Source organism: Pseudopodoces humilis, chromosome 8 (genome assembly GCF_049639895.1).
Source record: "Pseudopodoces humilis isolate 2021_Gansu_Grassland_sample_001 chromosome 8, ASM4963989v1, whole genome shotgun sequence".
Lineage (NCBI taxonomy): Eukaryota > Metazoa > Chordata > Aves > Passeriformes > Paridae > Pseudopodoces > Pseudopodoces humilis.
In genome coordinates, this window is record NC_142207.1 from 32,098,700 (window position 1) to 32,121,917 (window position 23,218).

The 23,218-nt window shown below is 39.8% G+C and overlaps 1 protein-coding gene across 1 annotated transcript in view; it reads right to left on the bottom strand.

Moving 5' to 3' along the window:
• ZNF804A (zinc finger protein 804A) overlaps positions 1 to 23,218 on the bottom strand; it is a 148,984-nt gene that overhangs the window by 22,006 nt on the left and 103,760 nt on the right. Inside the window, exon 2 of the mRNA XM_005528928.3 lies at positions 12,629 to 12,772. Within this exon, the coding sequence (XP_005528985.2) occupies positions 12,629 to 12,772 (144 nt within the window). The remainder of the gene's footprint in view (positions 1 to 12,628; positions 12,773 to 23,218) is intronic.

Below are 23,218 nucleotides of genomic sequence, written 5' to 3' on the forward strand. Positions count from 1 at the left end.
ACATAAATGTTAATTAGCAGCCTTTTTTTAGAAATTATGAGATGCTCTAGTCCTGCACAGTGTGAGATTTGATGAGATTAGAGCACTGGGTGGTACAGCTAATAAATCAGTTTACTGTACAACCTCATTTCCTTAATGAAGAGCAAATACCTGAGCCTTGGTAAAGCAGGAGTCCCAGGTGTACACTTGCTAAATCCAATGTGCTGGATTTAATTTTTTTTTACATTCCTCCAAAACAGGGAGCACTGACCTACTGCTCGTCATTAGAGAACGCTCTCCTGTCAGGGGTCAGCGTTAAGTGCAAACTTTGATGTCAGAATTAAAAAACACAGAAGAGATGACTGGCAAGGCCATTATGGGAGAATAACTAGTATAGTTTTCATAGGGGAATAACTTTTAAGAGCTGACAAGAGCTGTCAAGGTGTCAGGCCTGGAGAAGAGCCAGCACAATTAACATACCCTAGGCGTCATTCCACTAGACGGGGAGAAAGCAGGATTTATTTAGGACAATTACAAGTTAATAAATGGAAGTGTTGGTTCCTCTGTAGAGCACCCATTAAAGCCTACTAAAGGTCAAAACCTCTTACAGTTCCTGTCATGGTAGGCAACACACTACCATTATTTTATATTTCAAGCAATTTTACTGTCAATGACAGCAGTTACAAATGTGCAAGAAAATATTTTCCTTAGCAGTATACCAGGCAGTTTACTCCCCAGAAATCATCAGTGCTCCTCGAAGTGACTAATATTTTAAGGTTTTTTATTATGAGCTCTGTGGGGTTTACTGATTTATTTCTTGTTTTTCCAAACTGCACACAGGTGAATGAGAGCTTGAAGAGCTCAGGAGGGGATGCCGTCCCACTTCCTTACATCCTCCAGCTTCAAAAAATCCAGGGAGTGATAGGCACCTACCCAGGGCAGCTGTGGCAGGCCTGGAGCCACTTCCCATGGGAAGAAGAGCTCTCCCCTCCACAAAAGTGAGGCCAGGCAGGGCACTGCTCCCTCCCAGCCACCCTTGTTCCCCTTGCTCTGGCTCCCCATCAAATCCAGACCTGGCACAGCATGCACAGCCATTCAATTGCTTGTGTCAGCCTCACCCCAAGAGTCAGCTCAGCTTGGAAATTGCTTCTGCTTTTCTTTACTTCTTTACTTAACAAACAAAACAACAAACAAACAAACAAAAAAACTCGAAAAACCTAACAGAAAAACCCAAACCAAAACAAACAAACAAAAAAAAATCAGAACAAGAACTGGGTTTTCTTCAGCTGCAGAATCGCTCACCTTCTGCAGTGGACCAAGAAAATAGGGACACTGCTTGAACCTTGATATTCTTAGTTGCCTTAACAATAAATAACAGGTCAAGTATCTCCAAGATATCAGATGGCAGCTGGAGGGATTTGCAAAGGAGCCCATTTTGGCCCATTCTGGGGCCCAATGAGCAGCCTGTGAAGCTGTTCTCCAACAGGGACACACACATGGATTTTTAGATGTCTTATGCTGAGGCAATGAGAAGCTTCCAGACCCAGCACTTTTTTTAATACGCAGTATTTTCTCTATTGCTTAAAGAAAATGATACAACACTATTTTTGCCTTGTTGATCTTCCTGTTAAAGGAGGCAGGGATGAGTCATTAGCTATTCTAGCTTCCCTTTGTTCACAGCCAGGCAGGTGTGCAGAGCCAAAGCAAGATACCCAAACGGCGCTTGGAAAGAAAACCTGCCACCCGCAGAGACATTTGAAAAAGATTAGCTGTCATTTAAGACATTATCTAGCATTATTTAAGTAAAATAAACCCCCACATCATCATCATCATCATCATTTTAAGCCATTTTAAGGCTGCCCAGCTCCCACCATCACTCATTGCTCATTGTAATGAAAGCTTTGCTTGTACAGTCACTCCTCCTCACTCTGAGTTTGAGTTTTTTTGATTTAGTTTAGGAAAAAAGCAAAAGCATCCTAAAATATCCTCGGGTATATAACATATGCCTTGAAGGACTTTTGGCATGGGATGGATGGACATCTGCTTCTGGCCTGACCTACTTTTAAGCATCTGAGCACACAAAAAGTCTCCTTGTAAATATTCCCTGCAGAGTACTTCTTTTAGCTGCTAATCCCCCAGTGATTTCACCTGCCCCTCAGAAACTTTTATTTTTTTGTTTTTGCTCTTTTTGATCCCAGCTGAACTCAGTTATCTTGGGTCTGGCCACTTGAAGGTGTTGGTCACAAAGGAGTAACTCAGACTAGAGCTCCCAGGCAAACACCAAGCGCTCAGTGACCAGGTGTCACCCTTACAGGCAAAGCAGATGTGAGACAGGCTGGAACTCAAACATGTTCTTACTCAGTGAGCACATAAAGCTCACACCTAGACTATAAAATTTATCTTAGATTATGTTTTTAATGTATTTCTCATTATACAATCCATAATTTTTAACCAACTCTATGCGTTAGGCTGATGCAAAGCGTACTAATTAGGTATTCCTCAGAAATGCAAAACTGTGGGCAGAAGGGAGGGAAGAATATGAAGTAATGCATCAGCAGCATGTGCTGTACTCTCCTCCAAACAAAAGGGAAAAGAAGGATTCATTAAGCAAGAAATGAGTCTTGAAATGGCAGAGAAGAAAAGCCTCCTGCTGGGGCTGAGAAGTGGGACTGTGAAGAGATGAGAGAGAAGAAGAGGTGGCAGCAGGCTCTGTCTCACAAAACAGGAGAACCATTCCTGACAGCCTAAGCCTGACTTAGCAAAGACAGTGAAAACAACTAAGAGTGACTTTGATAAGCACCATTTTAATGCTTCATTCCCCTATTTTGGTTTTTTTTTTTCTAATTTTTCCCCTTTGTGAGTGTTAAGGAAGCCTGCAATAATGACCCCTAACCTCTGCTGCTGCTGTAACCCCATCGCTGGCAGTCTCCTGCTTGGTTTCCAGCTCTCATTACCAGCAATTTGTAAGAAGCAAGATATGTCTCTCTGTAGTTATAAATCATGTAGCACAATGAGATCCTGTACCAGATGTGGCATACACGTGACAGTGCAAGCAAGCACTTAACAGCTGTAAAATTTAAAGCTAAAAATTAAAAAAATAGTTTTAAATAATGTTTAAAAAAATCAGCATTAAAAAAGTTTTTATGAATTTTTTTTTTTTTCAATTTTATTGAATTTCACTGCTGGAAAAGGGAAGGTGAGGTACAGGTACAGGGCTTACTTGTGTCCTCCCTTGTTATCGTTATGTATATCAAGAGTGCACACCAAGACAACAACAGTAAGTGCTATCAGGGAAGCCAGGCATTTAAAAGTAGTTGCATTAATCATGAATGAACTTGAATTAATGTAATTTATAATTTATATTACAGTATACCATGGGTCTCTTGCCAGTTCTAATTTAAGAAAAGATGCAAGCTACTGTTGGAACAGACAATTCAAGGAAAGAAGGATTTCTCCAAGAGGGAGGCTGCCACGTACAGTGCTTGTATTTATATGGTCTTCTGCAGATTGAATGCCTTAAAAATCTTTTAACAATCATTCAACCAAAAGACACCCTATCAATCAGACTTTTATCACACTTTCAACTGTGTGATGCTAACCACTCTCCTCTGCCACACATGGAGACTTTGGAAGAAAGGGAGAAGTCCTTTACAGAACCATTCAGGTTTGGCCAAGGATGTTTGTCATGAACAAGACTGGGTGAAAACACACAGAGAACCAGGAGGTATGACTGGAAAAAGTGTGTGGGATCCTTGAAATGAAGGAAAAGCCTCAGCCAATCCAAAACACAAGCAGGATAAGGCAGGGGCACATTCCTAACTTTCCTTTTCATTGACTCTTGAAATGTTCTCAAAGCATGGCTCCTGCCTGTGTGCCAAAAACAAAACAGACACACTCCTGCCCACCTCATCTGTCCCTTCAAATGCTCACCGTATTTAGGCCTTTCCTATTTCATCCTTTGCACTGTGAGGGTGGGGAAAGCTTCAATTCAGAAGCCACTCAGACCCTTGCTGTAGTTGGAGCACTAATTAATAATAATAATAAACTGAAACAAGAGCCAACCAGCAGAGGCTCTGCAGCCAAGGCTGTGCTGACTGCATGGGGAAAAAAAAGAGAAGAAAACCATGAGTTCATGTTTTAACCTCCACTGAGCAATCCTAGATCGCTTTAGCAGCTTGAAGACACTTCTTTAACTGAATAAATTAATAAATTTTAAATAAAAATAAAATAAAATTATTAAATGATGATAAGATAAATTTTAATAAATTTTAAATAAATTAAAATATCCAGAACAAAAGTAATGACTGTTTCTAGAGCAGCATTACTGTGCCTAATAAAACCCCAGGGCTCATGCCTGCCCAAGGCTTACAGCCTTTCCCTCAGTGGACCTTGAGCTCACCCCTGGCCCCAAGAGGTCCCTCTGTCCCTCTGTCCCTCTGTCCCCAGCTGCAGGATGAGCAGGGCCATGGCTCCTGAGAAAAACACTCTCACTTCCATGTAGTTGGTTTGCCTTGTCACATCTCCCCTCAAAAGGCAGCGCTGATTGCAGCACGAAGCTGCAACAGGTCAGAGCTACCACTAAAAAAAGAACAAGCTTTTTTTGAGCTGAATGGAGGGTTGATTTTGCAAGGATCAGCAAAGGCTGCAGTAGTTACCCTAGGAATGACTGCGGTCTGTACTGAAAAGGTTGCTCAGTTCTCCCCAAAGAATGAGAGATCTCACACGGAAACCAGCATGCACAAACTGCAGGGCATGAAGGAGAATACTAGCAGAGCTCCCAGAGGGCAAAAAAAATACCCTGAAACTCCTTTTTGCTAGCAAATAGGAAACTGCAAGATGGCTTTTGCAGGATCAGGCATAGAGTACTAACCACTGACATACACCACTTAATCATTTCAGCTAATTAGATCATCTTGTAAGAAATTATTCACCTTGAGGGGTCAGAATTACTGCTAGGAATGTATTAGTTTTTCCTTTGCTTTCTTTTTAATCACTTGACAGCTCAAAATCATGGAGTAACAAAATGCTTTTCATATTATTCATTACTTACAGTTAATCTACCATCTCCTTGATTACTTTCAGGACAGCAGTGGAACTGCATCTAGAATTTCTGAAAACTGCAGAAGAGGTATTCTGCTGATTGGTTTGAATTTTGCAGCCATAATGAAGTTTAAATTAATTGTGGAAGACTGACTCTGTTAAAGCAGAAAGGAAAATAAGAAGCAGTATTTCTCTTGTAGGTAATTGCTTAGCTGATCTATTGCCTGACTGGTAGGTAAACCATCATCTGATCTCCATGCTTGTACAAGATTTTAATCATTTCTCCCCATCCAAACACCGTATGTCAAAAGATGCATTACGATGCACACAATGCCTCAGAATCATGAATTAAAAAACTGTATTTTTCCTATCTTCAAGTCCTAATTATTGTGTCCATTCTTATCTTACTGATGAACAGAAAAAAATCTTTTCTTTTGCAATAGTGTTGACCAAACAGCAGGAACCTGATAGGTCCTGATACGGTAAATCAAAATTTAAAATTGGCCCCAAGTTCTGCTAACTTGCATGCAGAAATTTTCATGAACTGATTTAAAAAGACCAAGTTGGACTGAAATATATGATTAGAGTTTTAAATAAAAGGATGAACCACACAGCAGTATAAATGCATGCCAGGGACAGGAACATGCAGGATGTTTGGAATAAACAGTGCTTCCTCTTGTCCCTTACTCCCCTCCCAGTTTGCATTGGTGCTGTAATTTTTTTTTCCCTCACCAAAGTGACAATCTAGATTTGGAAAATAGTAAGAAATGAGCAATGTGCAGTTGAAAAAAAAACTAATTATTTTGCATGGAAATTTAATGTTAGTGATTTATCAGGTTACCAGGCTGATCTGGATATCTAAAAGGACAGAAATTAGAGAGCTGCAATAACTCATAACCAGAAAAAAAAATAATAAATAACTTAGGACAAATACTAAGCTTCTTATCTGAGGAAGGGTTGCCACGGGGTAAGGCTCCTCCTGCAGTAAAGAACAGGCTCCTCATGGAATCAGCAGTGTCAGTGCATGGGGTTAATATTCTGTTTGCAGGCTATTACTGGGACAGATGGGGTATCTACTCCTCTAATATAACTGTGTTTGCTCTAAAAACACTTCTTCAGAAAAAAAAAGTAAGTCAATTAGTTAATCAAACATTATTACGGAATCGAATTTCCCAAACACGAAAACAGAAAAAGTTACACAGTATCTTTTCTCTTGTAATTACTATGGCAGGGACATAGTGATATGTCTTTTTTTTTTTTGTTTTGGTAATGAGAAAACAGAGCACTCATTGGCAACAAAATTGGATTTTGCAGGATTAATACTTCACTCAAAAAAATCCTCATCTAACCCATCAGTACAAGTTTTGAGCTAAAGAATGTCTAACTACTCTGTTGCACTGATACCCACCAAGAAGCCAAACGCTGGGTTTAAATTTCATAGGTAAAATAAAAAAAACTGGAAGGAAAACAAATAGTTTTTTTTCCTTCATCCAGGAAAGTGTGTGAAGCTTCTCCCTGAATATACTGAAATATTCCTAAAGAACAGAACTTATCTATTTAATTTTAAAATGCATTCTGTAAAGTGGAACAAAGACTCCCACTGGCAGCCTTCCACTGCAGACACGTTACAAACAGACCAGCCACACCTTGTGCCCCAACACAACTGCACATCCTCTTTTCCTGAACCTCCCAGTTCCTGCTGATTTTCTTCTCTCTGCCCACACCAAGCCAGACCCCAAACCCCCCAACATGTGGCAGCAGGGGTGACCCCCAGCAGGGCAGCCCGTCCTCCCAAAAATGCTCCCCTTGGGGCCACGACCCGGACACATCCCGTATCCCAGAGGGTGAGACCCTCACTCTGGCTCCCTCCCTCCTGGCAGAGTGGGCTCCTATCATGTTGGCTCTTCTGCCACATGACACCTCTTCACAGGAACAGCAGAAGGCTTTTTGCTTGTTTTTATTATTTAAAGGACTTGACAAAGGAAGCATCAAGTCTATCACAAGGCTCAGCTCCAGTGCTCCCAGCAGCGCTCAGCTATAATTAATAGACCTGCTGATGACCCTTATTAGCATTAATGCCAGCACAAGTGCTTAAAACTTAAAAGGAAAATTATCACCAAAAAAAAAACCAACTCAAAAACCCCAAAGAACCCCCAATCCAACCACAAAAGATCTCTAAATAATGCAATCTGAATGGAAAAAAAGACAAACCAACCTGAAATACGGTGATAGAACAGAGTGTGTTTGGGAGAGGGGGGGCTCATTTCAGGGTTGTATGTGCATTACAAAAACATTTATGTATATGAATGCACAGCTGAACATTTGTTTGTGTTCCCTTAATATCAAAAAAGGCTACAAAGATGAGGATGTTTTCCTGAGGGAGAAAAAGGAAATAACAGAAAGACATGCTAAGTTACATCCTGAGATAGCAGTAAAAGTAAGAAAGGACTTCACAAGATCGATTCAAACACAAATGTTTAAATTTCTTCTGTGCTTGGGTAGTTAAGACTGCCTGCCCACGAGGACACACCAAGATGTGTAACATAAGATGTATAACATAACTCTAACATAAGAAACATGATAAAGTAAGATAAGGAATATATGATTTCTTCATTCCAGAAAATTCAGCTGCAAAAGACCTGTTATATTAAAAATAACAAAGTCACTTATATAAAAATAAGAAGCCACGTAGCCTCAAAGAAAAAAAAAAATAAGAGAAATACTGAAATGTATCACAAATAATTATTTTCACTTGCAAGGAATGCAAAAAGATGGCACTGGGAGCTCCATCCAGTGCCAGGCTCACGCTCTCCCCAGGAGGGTGGAGCAGCTGGCACTGCACCTGCATCCTGCTGCCCTTCCTCATCCTCCCTGCAGAAATGCAGCCACCCCTCCCTCATGCAAGGTACAGGCACTTCCCTCATCCCAGAACAGCAGAGGTACTTTATAAAATCTCTTATTAAATGCCTACATGCCTGAAATCTGACATGCAGTGCACCACCTTTTCCTTTTTGCTCATTAAGCAAATCTTCAGGAAAATTCTTGAAGTTCCTCAGTTTTTATCCTGCACTACACCAAAGCTCTGGACACAGTGCCCTAGAAGACAATGGGTATTTTTTGGGAGTCGTTATTTCTGCATTTCAAAAACTGCATGTGTTGCCTCTGGCCCACTCCAATTCCCACAGCTCCACGGGGAGCTAACCTGCAAAAAAGCAGGCCTGAAAAAACACAGCATAAAATACTTCTGGCTCTCAGCAAAGAGCCAATTTAACACTTTTACCAAGTGTGTAACTTTCCCAGCACTGGTGCCATTTCCCTGCAAACAGATGCAAACTCTTGGGCTGTGCCAGGAGCTGCAGATGCAGTGCAGTGCACCCTCTGCAGGTGCCAGCCAAGGAGAAGAGATGGGGTTTTTCTTTTTCAGAGGGGATGACTCTGCAATGAGAGCTCTTACAAAGAGCTGCAATGATGACTGCAAGGATTCGTTGCTTTGTGTTTAAATTGCAGGCTCAAACAACTGCTAACATCCAATTATCTTTGCTGGGAGTAGTGGCATCCCAAATGTGCTGTATTGCTCTTAATTTATACCTTACATGCCTTGTAACTCATAGGAGGTACAGATTTAGTAAAAGGATGGGGGTTATATTATTATTATGTCTAATCACACCTTTCCACTTCCAAATTTCTTGTTCTCCACCCATATTCCACAAAATATTTATTCAAACACATGAACATTAGTCAAGTTTGGACTTTTGGCTGATTAGAGATTGATATTTTCTGATGTGAATAGAGATTATCTCCAGCTTATTTGGCACTGATGTCAAAAGAATGTGCAAATAGAAAGATGTAAAGAGAGGAGAAAAATGTGGACAGGAGAGATCTGTGTCTGGAATAGGGAAAGGGGACATCTACTAACTTAGTTTTCCTGCATAATTTGTGCGTTATTCCCCGAGTACAATTTTAAAAAGATACATTTGTAGAGCACAGAGATCATTTTCATCCAGACAGAAACAGTTTGAGAAATGACCTCAGATTCTGTGGGGAAAAATTCCTGCTCACAATTTACTTAATTGATTGTATTTTCATCTGTAGATGCAAATACATTAGGGCTACTTCTTTTTCATCACAGCTTTCTCTATTATTGTTGTTGTTTGGTGTTTGGAATATTCCTCCTGGGAGGGCAAACCAAGCTGGAGTGTGCTGCCGTGGCATCGGGTGATTAACCAGAAGTTCTGGGATGGAGACTTTCAAACCCCTCTTTGTCCCTGTGGTGACACAAGTCTCTGGAGGAGTGTCTGGCCCAGGGGACCGAGCTGTGTGCTGCAGATTTCTTCACCAGGCCAGCACAACTCACAGAGCAGCTCTGAGCTGAAGGTCACTCACCCAGAGCAGCGTTATCAAACCCACAGCATCGCAAGGACAGCAGGCAGGGCCTTCCAACCCCTCACAGAGCTCCTTCCAGAGGTGTAGGAAACGCTGCATGGAGTCATACATGTGTTTTCAAAGCCCTGGCCTGGGTCTCAAATCCCACCTTCTGTGGGTTTAGGCCATCATTAGCAAATAGCAATTCCCTCATTGCTATATGAAATAATAGCAGTTGCTCATCTTTCTGTATTGCACTCAGAACATTGCTGCTATTAAACACACCAGCATTTTATTTTGTTAGGGTTTGGTTTTGTTTTTTTCTCTTTTTCTAGGCTTTCAAAGCAAAGCAGAGAGTTCATTTTTCTCTGTTACCACTGACAGCTTGCAAGTTGCTGTTCCTGGAGTATTTCATAAAGGCTACAGATATGCTCTCCAAACAATATTGTAAAAGCTAAGAACAGGAAAACAGTAACAGAAGCAGTGAGGCTCTTGAGACACTAAACTCCTTCAGGTTCTAGGAAATAAAACTGGGTTTACCCTAGTCCTGTGCTTTCTTCCTGGACTGCTCAGAAGGTGCTCACACTATCTCAGAGTGGGTGCTCAGAAGCTGTTAAGACACAGCAAATCAAAACACAATCACCACCTGACAGCCTCCCAGCCAGTGGAGAAAACCCACATAATATATCTCCTGGTTTAAATCCTGTAAATTTTGTGTGCTAGCAACATTTGAATGGATGGAAAGAAATTCTTCTACAATAGAACTGAGGTACAGGAGCTCTCGGGAACATTTTCTCTGCCAAACCCTCCCATGGCTTAGATGGTGTAATAACAGACTGCACAATTTGGATTAACTATGGCTTTTCAGAAAAGCCAGGATGAACTCAGGTTTAGGCAGAGCTTTCATCCATTTGATCATACAGAAACCACTCCCAGGTGCTGGGATCACTGAAACCAGAGTGGCTTACAACTGTCCTTGGGTAGTGGGAAACTCTTTGTACTGAGTGCTTCCCCTTACTTGCCCATTGTTGTAGAAAGGTGTGATAGAAGAAAAAAAAATTTTTAAAAAATTAAAAAAATAATTAAAAGAAAAAAAAATAAGCAAAATCCAAAGACAGATTACTAGCTCCTCTCACCTCTACTGAACTGCTGGAGAACTTCTGCCACTGACATAGGAAGTCTCAGGACAAAATCAGAGCATTCAACAGTAGCACCTGCACATGTCTTCAGCAAACTTATTAAAACCACCCAAAAAAAGCATTTGGTGTGAAGTTCTCGAAAACAGAGCAAATCAGAGTGAGCCTCTGCTGCAGCATATGCTGCCTTCCCCCCTTTTACACACAAAATATGGGAAGAGGAATGTTTTTTCTTCGTAGCACTAATAGAAGCCACCACAAAAAAACATATTCCAGGAGAATTAAACCCAATGTTTTATCTTAGGAATTAACAGTTTTATTTGACAGTAACATTACTGAAAATTTTTTCTTTGGCCAAACAAGCATCCATGCAATTTCTTCTACTTGAAAACTGTGTTGTTTTTTTTTTTCTGTTTCCTAGCAGGGAGATTAGACTTGTGAATGTCAAACAGAGGAAGAAGATGTGTCACCAAACACATCCACAGAGCCACATGTAAACACAGACACACAGATCCCCTGCAGAAAAGATGGAGAGGCAGGATCTGCCATGCTCCAGCAGAGGCTGGTACAGTGCCCACCCTCTCCTGCCCAAAACCATGAGAAAACAAGAATTACCATGTGAAACACCAGAAAAAACTTCCTACTCAGTGTCACACCTGACCTCAGCTTCAAAATCAATTTTTCATCAATACTTAGTAGATGAACAAGGACTGGAGCCTTCAGGTTCTCATTATTTCAAAGTGCTCACAGCACTAAAAATTATTAAATATAAATCCTAAGTGAGGTCAAGTGGGGAAGACTCTGCTCATAACTTCTCTTTTCCTGTTGTCCATCAATGGCATGCTGCTGTGTGAATATAACACCTAAAGAATCAGTTCCAGCTGTACTTTAACTAAAACTCATAATAAACATACAGGATGCAATGAAGCTACCTGCTAATTTCTTATCTAATATGGATCTTTCCCTCCAGCTTCTCACAGGTTGCTGCTGCTGCTGCTGAGGTCCACATCTTCACAGTTCCCCAAAATAAACCTAACACTCATACTGACAGTGTAAATTATGGGCTGAATAAAAATACCAGTGAGAGAGAGAGAGAGAGAGAAATATTACAGGGATGAGTGCTAAAGAAAAGAAAAGCAAATCATTATTCTATGTAATACAGATATAAAACATGTATATATTGTGCTATACCTGAGCAGAATAACAGGAAAAAGGGAGATTCAATTAGAATGAAAAGAAATCAATCCATATACACAACTGTATGATTTCACCAGATAAAAAAACAGAAAAGGTACAGAATAATTACCAGCTAAGTGGCCTATGTAGGAATTTTCTGTACAGTTATTACATATCTTTATGTTATCATTACATATATGTTCATGGGAATCAAGATGCACTGTCTTTCCTTTTGAAATAAATAGATGTAACCCCTCTGCAGATCAGGGCGTTGCCCTGGGATGCATTGCCTCTCTCATTCTGTGGAAGTACTGCTTTTATCTCACCAAAGTCAGACACAAAACTTGGAGCTAAAGTGATACCATGTAGTGATAGAAACCCAAATACCGACGCTTTAAAGCTAAAACACAGAATCCTTCCATTGACAGCCTTTAATACAGTGCATTGAAATAAAATCATAGCTCATTTCAGAACCGTACCTGCACTAATTTAAGCAGTCATAGCCTGTTTCAGAGCTGTACCTGCACTAAAAAAGAAGTTTACCAAAAAGCATGTCAAGTTTCTTATGCACATCTGTTGCAACAAATGTTTCGCGGTGAGTCGCGTCTGAAGTACACCACAGCATTTCTGTGAAAAATTAAACTCCTAAGAAGGAAATTACACATTTACAATTTTAATCACATTATTCATTATTATTCATCATTCCCTGTTCCTCTTCACGATTAAACTGTTCAAATTTCTCTTTCTTCCCACCTCAGAATTTTTGACTGCAAAATCTCCACGGTAAGATTTGTTCCCAAGAAAACAGCGTATTCTGCTTTCCAGAATCTGCATCTGAGGACAACTCAGCTGTGATTTCCCAGCCCATCTGAAGCACAGCTTATCTAATTATTCTATCTGAAACTAAGTTGAAGCACTGAGCAGATTTCTCTTACCTGTTTGTGAGCATGATCATAAGAGTTAATGTGATTGTCAAACTCCTGGTGTTTATAGTACTGCTTGTCACAGAGTTCACAGTAGAAGTTGGCTTTAAGATCTTCCAGAGCTTTTGCTATCGTGTTTTTCTTTTCAGCATAATCCTGGAGGGGGGCAGGAAAAAGTAATTTTAGTTTTGCCTTTGATGCTGAGAATGGATTTTGTGCTCTGCAGTTAATCATATTTGTAAACATTTACATACCTCTGTAACTAAAAGCCTGCCCATATTTGCTGTGTTACACTGCACATATTTACTGGATCTGCTGCTAGGCTGAAGATTTGCACACTTCAGTTTGCTATACAGTTGCCAGCTCCCCTTCAGGGCTCTGTCAGAGGCTAGGATTTCCCTGGGTTCCATTTAAATACAAATATTTATCATGCTGAAGGCTATTTTCAAGTTCATTTTGATCCAAGCCTCGCTCCTCAGTGATATACTCAAGCACAATAAGCATGAAGGTACAAATGGCAATTATTTAGCTATAAGGCTTTTGCAAGAAAGTTTTCTAAATAAAAAAAACAAAACAAAACACCAAAACAAAGAAACCCAGAAATTTAAAGAAACCACTAGGTGCCTGTACATATGAAACATGAGGAACATTTTCACAGCTGAGATGTAATTAATATCTTCATCACTTTGTGCTTGTCATCCCATATCGGGACACACCCATACATTAACCAATGCATCACATACAACTCTGCTTATCATTTATGAAAAATTTACATACAAGACTTTTTAATCCCCTAAATACATTGATGGCAATGTGGCCTGTTGTGAAAGAGCATGGAAATGGTCTGTCATGTCAGATTAGTGTAACACCAGTTAAACACTGAACATGGATAACCTCAGTGCAGTGGCTCCTGCTTTTGACAAGTCTGGGACACAATCTCAGTCCAAAATCCCAAACGTGTCAAATATTGCTTAACAAAATAAACCCCTCGGATTTGTTTCTCAGAGCTTACTCACTCTGAGTTCTTTGGTTCAGGTAGATTAAGATAAAAGGTAATATTGTAATCAGAACATCCAAAACTGAGTTAATTGGGAGAAAAAGACTGTATTTGCTTGCACAGCTGGCGACTCATATACTTCCAATATATTTTGGGGACTTTAAAATGGAAAATTTATGTTATCAGATCAGAATATATTCATAACAGTGTTGTTTATTCTCAGGAGAGAGGAACAGTAGTCATAAAATTAAAATTATATCCAGAAAGTAGTTATTATTTAAAGTAGCACTTTAACTACACTTCAGCATGATTGGACTGCTAGCAAACACTGTTGATTCATACCCAAACTGAAGTACTCCCTCACCAAAATTTTGTCCATTAATAGAATTACACAAGTCACTTCAGAGTGGTGTTTTGAATATTGGCTGACACATGACAAATTCACAGATTCCTAACACTTTTCTACAGTGATGTTTCATAAAATCTGTTCCATTTAAATCCAAAGTGAGTTAGCATTTTATTTCAAGAAATAGCAGTACTTCACACTTGAAAATACATTTATGCACTGTGGAAATTTCCCCTGGAAACTCTGCACTTAGCTCTTGGTACCAACTAGTAAAGATTACAGGTTTTAAACCACTTCAGGTATTACCACGATGCCAGCAGTGGAAATAGCATGAAGACCCTAAGGAGTGTTTCCCTTGAAATACTTTAAAAATAAATCTTGTAATCTACAAAGGGAGGACACTTAATTTGGGTTTATTAAAACATGAAAAAGAAAAATCTGAATTTGGGGGAATTACTGGAACTCTGGAATACTACTGAACATCATATATTTATATATATATATATATATATATTAAAAAATAAATAAGGAGACACCATGTGATGGTTCCTAAGACAAGAACAGTGAATTAAATAATAATTTTTCATAAAGATCTTTTTAACCCTCAAGGAAACTTTTGTAAGATTTACTAATGTTGTGAAACACCCTGAATAAAGTTATGTAACTTCACTGTTGGTGTCCTTGACACAAAGCACCATTTTTGAAACAATATACTTTTTTCCTAGCAAAACCTAACCTGAATGCAATTAGATTTGGCATGCCAATGCATATTAATGAGGCAGGGACAATGGAACTCCATGGAAAACTTTACTGCAAAGAATATCAGGGTTTCTATCACTAAATTCCTTCAGCTAGGTTATTTTTGGGCATGGGGTTAAATTTACATTACAATAGTACATCACAGTTTCAAAGGTAAGTAAAGAATGGCAACACATCTAAATTAAATGTAAGTAGATGGGATGGAATACAATAAAGGGGCTCTACCATGCATGGAGAAGGGACTTGTAAATGACAAGAACCAGAACTGTTTGACCTTGGGAACATGTAAATGGCTGTATTGGTTCAACCTTTTAAACCTGTGCAAGATTTTGGTCTGTACAACTAAGGAAAGTGACTCTTAACTAAGCACCATTCCCTTTGCTTTGCACCTGTATTCTGCTGGTTTCAGCTGCTGCGTATTGGAAAAGGCCATAAATACAGACTTTTATTCCCTTTGACCAGGTCACTGTTAAGTCCATGTACCCCCACCACACCTTCTCTCAGGTATTGCTCCCTGAGTGACACAGTTCTGGTTTATTCATGCATTCCTTACACCAAGGCCACTCATCACCTCTGCTTACTCTTTCCATAGTCTCCAAAAGAAGATCTAAGAACATGCCACACCACAGTGCCATGCACAAATCCATTTAGAGTCTCTGTTTTCTACCCTCTCCTTTTCAGTTTTTTTGTCAAAAATCATGATGTAGCACTAAACTAACACTTTTGTACAACTCCTTTATCACCCTTTGCTGCTGTATAATATTTTGCTGGCAGATGTTTCTATGCAGCTACTAAACATCATCCAACTTAAAAAAATTTCCCCTTTCTCCAGGGGCAGCAGCCACTCAAGACAAACCTCAAGACTTCAGCCTCATGTATTTCACATGCACACACACAAAACCCCTTAAGGATGTGTCCAGGATTAGAGGACTGTCCCAGGGCGACAGACGAGGTCCTCTGTCGCCCTGGGATCCCCTGGGCTGGGTTGGGACTGAGTCACCTGCTCCTGCTGCTGGTTGGCACTGGGAATGGGGAAAGTCTGATTTCAAGGATGAGCAGAGACTGGAAAGCGAGCAGAGGCTGCTGGTTCTCTGCCTGCTGGGCTCTTACTATCGATTCTGCCTTGGCAGAGGAACCTTCCCCTAGCCCTGTCCGTGCTGATGAGGGATAACTGCCCAAAAACTGACAGGAAAAAATTGCAGTCCCTGGCCCTTGAGAGCAGTGGGCAATGGACTGCAGACAGAAATAACCTGGAAACTTCCTGGAGAGGAATATTCCTGGAGAAAAGTAGCAGCCAAGAAACTCACTTAAACTGGTTAAATACCATCAAGCTTGGTTTCATTTTCATCAAGATTTGCAGGCCATCCTGGAAGTTTTAAAAGAACTTTGAATTATGATTCAGCCTGGTAATAAAACTCAGAACTGAGTGTCACTTAGTTTCATTATATTTTTCCTGAAAGGCATATTATCTGAAAGCCTAGAGCTATAATTCACTGTAGCTATTTTTCATAATTTATATGAAAGATCTCTAATAAGTGATCCCATCTATCAGCTAGCTTTATTTCTCTAAATCCATCTTCTCCATCCTCCCAAGCCTTAAGCCTGTGCAAATGCTACTGCAAACATCTGATAAATTGGATTAAAAGCAGGCTTTATTCACAAAGGGGCTGTCACAAACCAGACTGGACTTTGTGCTCCCGTTACAGGAGAGAGAGAGAGAGACAAAGGCAAGCCACAGCAGTGCTGAACTCTTTGCACAGATAACTTTGGAGAGCTCACTGGATGCCTCAGCCAAGGGGATATTTTTGTGGCATGCACTTCAAGCTCATACTATCTGCAGAAAGGTCAGCTAGGTACCAAAAAAAAAAAAAAAAAAAAAGGAAGAAGGTGAAATTATAATACATTATCTATTCCACGGTGATTACTAGTGTGAATATTCTTACTTTACAATAAATGTGAGCTCCTTTTATTGCAGTAAGCTATTCTGCATTTACTGTAGACTTAAAAGGGTCAGGCCTGCAGTCACTGCAAAGCAAAGCGTATTACAGAAATAAACCCCTTCTTCAGGATAATTTACTGGTATAGTCATCCCAGAGAGGATTAAGCTGCTCTGGTCTGATCCTCAGGATTAGCACCCATTAGACCTGACAGATGTTCCACTGTAACCTTGTTTCACAGAAAAAAATATTTAAAGCATTTTTTTTTCCTGTTGCAATAACTAAAATTAAAAAGCAAAATTGTATTTTAGAAATTGAAAAAAATAAATAAAAATATCAAACTAATACTCTTGATTTGGCAAAACTCCCATTAGCTATATTTATATTAAAAAAACCCCTAAAATTATATTTTTACAAAAATAAATAAAAAATATCAGTTGCAACTTAAGAGCACACTTCCCAATAGTTAATTAACTGTGACATCCATGAGCACAATTAACAAAGGATTCCTTTATTTCTGGTATATTTCCTTGGTATTATAAAGACAGCACAAGGAATCAGATTTTCTGGAATAAAATGTACAACTTACTAACATCTCCTATCAGTCTTGGTATTAGTATATAGAATTTTTTTAATATCTTTGCATAGCAGTTTTTTTTCCTCGTGCAAGCAGTCTATACATCATCCACTGATGTACATGAAGAAATAAATTAAAAAATAGAATACATTAATAATATTAGTACAGTCTGGTAACAAATCTAATTATTTATAAGGTTCCTGTCCTTATCAAGGCAGGGAGACCAGAGCAAAAGGCAGTTAAATACATGGATCAAATTACTCATTGATCCTGCCAAATTAATTTCCAAGCAGTGCAGAGGGAGTTTCAGTGAGGAGACTGACAACTGACTGGGAAAATAACTACCAAGAATATTGTTGGGTCTTTCTGATTACCTTACCTGAAGCTTCCCCATTAGTTGTAGGAGGTGATAACTACAACTCACAAGGCCACAAACACTATTTCCTTGATCCCTCCTTTTGGGCAGAGGTGTTTCCAGCAGTGACCCCACTTTTTCACTGCACTGGATGGGGATGGGCCCAAAAATGAGAGGTATCCCATACTAATTCAACACTGGAGGCCGAAAAAAACCCACACTACCTTTATTTTTTCTTCCAGACTACCTGCAGACAGCCAGTTCCTACCAAAACACTTATTACATACAGGAGAGCTAATCAGTATTCTGCTAAAAATGCGTACTTGAAAATGCTATTGAAGACGTGCAAATTATTATAAAACTGGTTTTTCAGCTTCCCAGTAAACACACAGACAGTACTTTGTGTTTGGGTAAACACCCTAGCATTAGGATAAATAACACAGTGAAATTAGAATGAAATAGCAAAATTTATTCCCATTAGTGCTGTTTGCTTCCTAGAGCCATCCTGATTTTTGCAGCACCACATTTGCTAGCCCTACACCTAGTGATGCAAACAGCTGAATCCCACACCCCCTGCACTAAATGGAGCGAGACAGATGAGAACAGGGCCAAAGCTGGACTCAGTGGAGAGCAGAGCAACGCAGAACAGTGTCCTGCAATGGTGAGACTGAATTAACTGGAAAGGAAGCTTACAATGACGCAGCAATTCATTATCAGATTTGTCTGTCTCACTCAAAGCACTTATAGTGTATAATTACTTTTAACTGGGTCTCATAAAATCACTTGATTGGTTTTTTTCTGCCATTAAAACTAACTGTTGGGCACAGGCCTGCAGAATTATTTATTTATTCTAGTGCTTTATAAGAACTGCTTTCAGGCAGAGCAGGCACTTGTAAGGTGAGAGTGCTGGCCACACATTTTTGCCTGGGAGGCTGTATTATGGAGGAGCTCTTTATCAGTGCTTATGGAAAAACACAGGTCTAGTTATATCGAAGAAAAATTTATCCACCACATCTCTACCACTAATCTTTTGACAGAGTGGAACTGAAGGAGGCTTTGCTGTAGAAAGGAAAGATGGTTTAGCTCTAGATATTATCTTCTTCACTGAATGTTCATCACTGCTTAACGATAAGCAAGGGAAGAAGTAGCCTGGTATTCATCTCCTTTACTCCTCCACGTTAAACAGTCAAGTCACTCACTTTAATTAGAGCAGAATTTTGATTTTAAAACATCCTGGGATTTAAAACATTTTGGCTTTCAATTTCCTTATAGGAGGCATGTAGATGTCTGAAGATTTTTATAGCTACTTGACTTAATTCAATTGACAGGTGAGTGTCTAACATAATTAGACTCTTTGGGAAAACCAAGTTCCTCTGTTTGATGCTTGCACTGACACACTGAGGTAAATGAAGTGCCTTTGAACCCTGCAGAACTCACAGCCCTAGAGATGGACTGAAAGCCCCTCTTGAGCATAAACACCGAGTGCTGAACAGATGTCAGTGTTTGTGCCTCAGTCCAAGGGTTATCACCACATTTTCATAAGCGTTTCAGGACCTGAGGAAGGGCAAAGGACAGGGTTAGGGCCAGTTGTTTATTTATTTTACCACAGGTTAACTGACTGCCAATTGACTGGTTGCTATTAATTTGCATTAAAAAGCTGCTCTGGAGCTCATCAAGCTTTAATGAGTTGGTGAAGTTAGTTTTTGGTCTAGGAAAAATTGCCAGTAAAGTTGGGCAAGGCACCAGGGAAACAGAAAATTTGACCCTATATTAAAAAGATTTAATTTGGAGCACGTGATTGACCTAGGGTACAACTTACACCTGAAATTTTGCATACTTATATTTTCAAGGATGAGAGTTCTTGGTGATTATTGCATTCAGCTTCCCTAGCTTTGGCTAGTCATGCTTAACTGTCATTTTCTTTTCTGAAAGATTTTTAGCATGATCCTCTGTAGTGTTGTTTTTTTTTTTGTTCTAAGCTTTCAAAGCTTTTTTTTTTTTTCCTAAGCTTTTTTTTTTTGTTTTTTCTCTTTTCTGCTTTTGTTTATATTTTTCAATTTTTTTTAAAGAAAGCCAAAATTAATATAATACACAAATTGAAATAATTGGCAATGAATTCATTGTCTCATTTCATTCCCTTAAAGAACACAATTTATCCATGACTGGTTAAAACTGCAATCTGTTCTACTTTTAAAAAATCTGATATGTAGTTATTTAAACACAAAACAATGTCTCAAAAACTCAAGCATTACATTTGTCCTATTGAGGGCATTTCAGGCCATATTTAAATTCAACCAATGATGTTTTCAGAGCCAATGTGATAGCTGGGAGCTACCGAGGAGCACACGGTGCCCCACTGAACTCAGTGCTCCTGGAAACCCCCACAGCAGGCTCAGTGACTTTTCTTTACAGACCCTTTTTGTCTGTAGCCACCTCACTATGGCTTTCCAGACCATTAAGTCTTCTCATGCAAATTTACTGTCTTTTTACAGCTTGGGGGATCCATCACGACTGGCCCTACGTTACGTGCCCTAAGTTATGTGCCACGAGCACTTACCTGCCCAGCCACTGAGACAGAGACCTCAGCTCTGGGTACCTCTGAAACACTCCTGGACAGCTCTGAAACACTCTTGAGTAGCTCTGAAACACTCCTGGACACCTCTGAAACACCCCTGGGTACCTCTGAAACACCCCTGGGTACCTCTGAAACACCCCTGGGTACCTCTGAAACACCCCTGGGTACCTCTGAAACACCCCTGGGTACCTCTGAAACACCCCTGGGCACCTCTGAAACACCCCTGGGTACCTCTGAAACACTCCTGAGCAGCTCTTTTTGTCAGCCCAACAAGTCCTGGATGTGGACAGGAAACAATTCCGGCTGCAAACCAGGCCAATCTCCTCTGGCACGCAGCTGATGGTCTCTATGGGTTTATCCCACTGGAAAGAACCATGCCCTACACAGACATCTGGTTATTAAACAGAACACATGGTACAGGGTGGGAACTTCTAGTTAAAAAAGTCCCCACAACCACTTCAAACCCCAAAAACCACTAGGAATTACTCTCCTGAGCTCCTTCAGTTGTCCAATTATGAATATCTATTATAATATATAATATTAAGATTTGATATATTATATATTATAATATATAATATTAAGAGCTTAAGATTTGTGTTCTGATGCAATATGATGCAGTAAATGTTTATTTTCCTAAAATTAGTGTTATCACAGTCAGAACACTTCATCTAAAGAAACAAGAAAAAAAAAAGAAAAAAGAAAAGGAAAATAGAAAAGAAAGAAAAAAAGCATCACTCCTTTTGGCATCATTAAATAATGCAAATAAATCTTTTTACTCAGAAACCCAGTGAAAAACTTTGCCCTAATGGGAAATGGGATTAAGTTTAAATTTGCCATAGAGAACAGTACTTGAAAAAATCCTTCTAAAGGTTTATTCTGCTCTTGAGTTGATTCAAAATCCTACTCACAATCAGTATTTGAGCTCGATGAGGACGCTTGGTCTAAGTGAAAAGGCAGCAATGCTACCAAGGCAAAGAGAAATGAGACTGTAAGAACAGTGCTTTGCAAATGCACAAAGAGATTTTGAAGATCCTGTTCCTTCATTTCTGAGATTTTTTTTTTAAGCTGCCAAACAATGAGAAGAGGGGTCCTGATTTACCCTGGCAGATCTATGCTAGCTAAATTAGGAGTGACCTTGTAGCAGCCTCAGACACAGCATCTTTGAGATGGGATGGACCTGCTCTTCCTTCTCTCTGAAAACATAATAAAACATATTGCAAACTTCTGAATTATCTCAGGTTGGGAAAAAAAAAAAAAAAAAGATAAGGAGAAAAGAAAGGATATTGGAGTAAGTGCAGCTGCTGCTGAAGCAAAAACTGCAATCTGTGCTATATACAGTAGCCAGCAACCCATGGCAAATATCTTTTCCTGATGAGTTTTAATGAGTTTGTCTGACTCTTTGTGTAAGAAACAAATGGCAAACAAAGCATTTATCATTGTTGTGACCCTCAGCTGTATAAGAAGTTGTATGAATAGATGCAACTCATGAGAATAGCTACTTCGTATGAATGCTAATACTTCTGTTTTGAAGACTTCAGGCTGTACAGCTGGATAGCTGATAGTCAATAATTTCAATAAAAGTAAAAGACAATGGAAGTTTAAGAGAAAATACCACCTAAGGTTCATACATGCCTAAAAGCAAGAAGTTCACTTCATCTCCTGGCCACGGGGGAGAAGAAAAAAAATGTTGATTTGATACCTTTCATTTTTGTATCAGAAGATTAGGAGAAAACAAAGGACTGTGGTACAGCCATGTGTCAAGATAGATGGTTAGGCAAACACTTCTGAAGCTGACAGGGAGAAACTGAAATGACACGAGAAAGATTTATTTGCTGTCCACTTACTCAGGCAAGCAGCCAACCCTGCCACGAGGACAGCCCAACTCCAGTGCCTGACATCCAGTATCCGTACACAAACTGATGGAAAACACCTAAAAGTGATTACCACTGCCACCACTTCCAAGGGGATTCTTAGAAAAGCACCAGGAGCCATGCTGGGAATGGCTGTGATGCCAGCAGTCCTGCCTGAGAGACAAAGGTGAGGAGATGCAGCAGAGCCCATCATCATCAGCTCCTCATCTAGAGCTGCCCCTGACCATTAGCTGCATTCTGAGAGCTGCAGGGAAAATGAGCTGCATCCACAAAACAGTCAGAGCTTCCACAAAAATATCCCACTTAAGCTCACACCTTAGCAGAAATGATACATTTAGACTCACCCTGAGTCACACTGTCGCATTTCCTGTCCTGTTTTTCTGCACTGAACGCTGTCAAAAGCCCCTGAAGTTGAGCAAAAATGCAGGGAATGACATCTTGTCATGCTGTCAGCCAAGGAAATTGGGTTTTAAATACATTTTCAATATACACTGACAAAAGCTCAGGACCAGACTAGAGGCTGAGATCTGAGAGAAGTCTGAGGGACTATTTCTGCCAATCTGTCACACACTGCAGGGCTCAGACCAGCTATTGGAGAAGGAGATGCTAAACCACAAACCCTCTGTGAGCAGAGCTAATCCACTTGATTTGGCTTTTCCCAGAAACAGGGACATTGCAAAATCTATCAGGTCCGGTTTGAAACTCCAAATATTCCATGCACATCACCAACCATTTCTAATAGAGAAGTGCCTATAGATTCCTTCTGCTTCTGGGACTCTGAAGAATAAAAAAGACAGTTTTAGAGGTCCCAGAAGTTGAAGTGATGCTTTGCAGGTGCCTCCTCCTCAATAGCAAGGCCTCTTCTTTGTGCCTGGCTGCTCCTGCTCAGTGCTTGTTTACAGGAGCACACGTTAATCTAAACAAACCAGAAAGCAGATCTAGGTTAAAAATAGGGGGAAAAAAAAGATGTTTACTTAAAATCTGAATCAATTCATATAGCCAGTTAAGCTCCAGCACCAGCCATGAGGAAACAACAGGGAGGTTGCATGAGATGCAGAACAACTGAGAGAGATGGCCAAGAGCAACCAACCTTTTTTACAGGGGAAATCAAAGCCAATAACAAAAGCATAAGTTCCAAAAGGAATTAGTGCAATGATCAAAAACTAAAATCAAGGCCTCCTAATG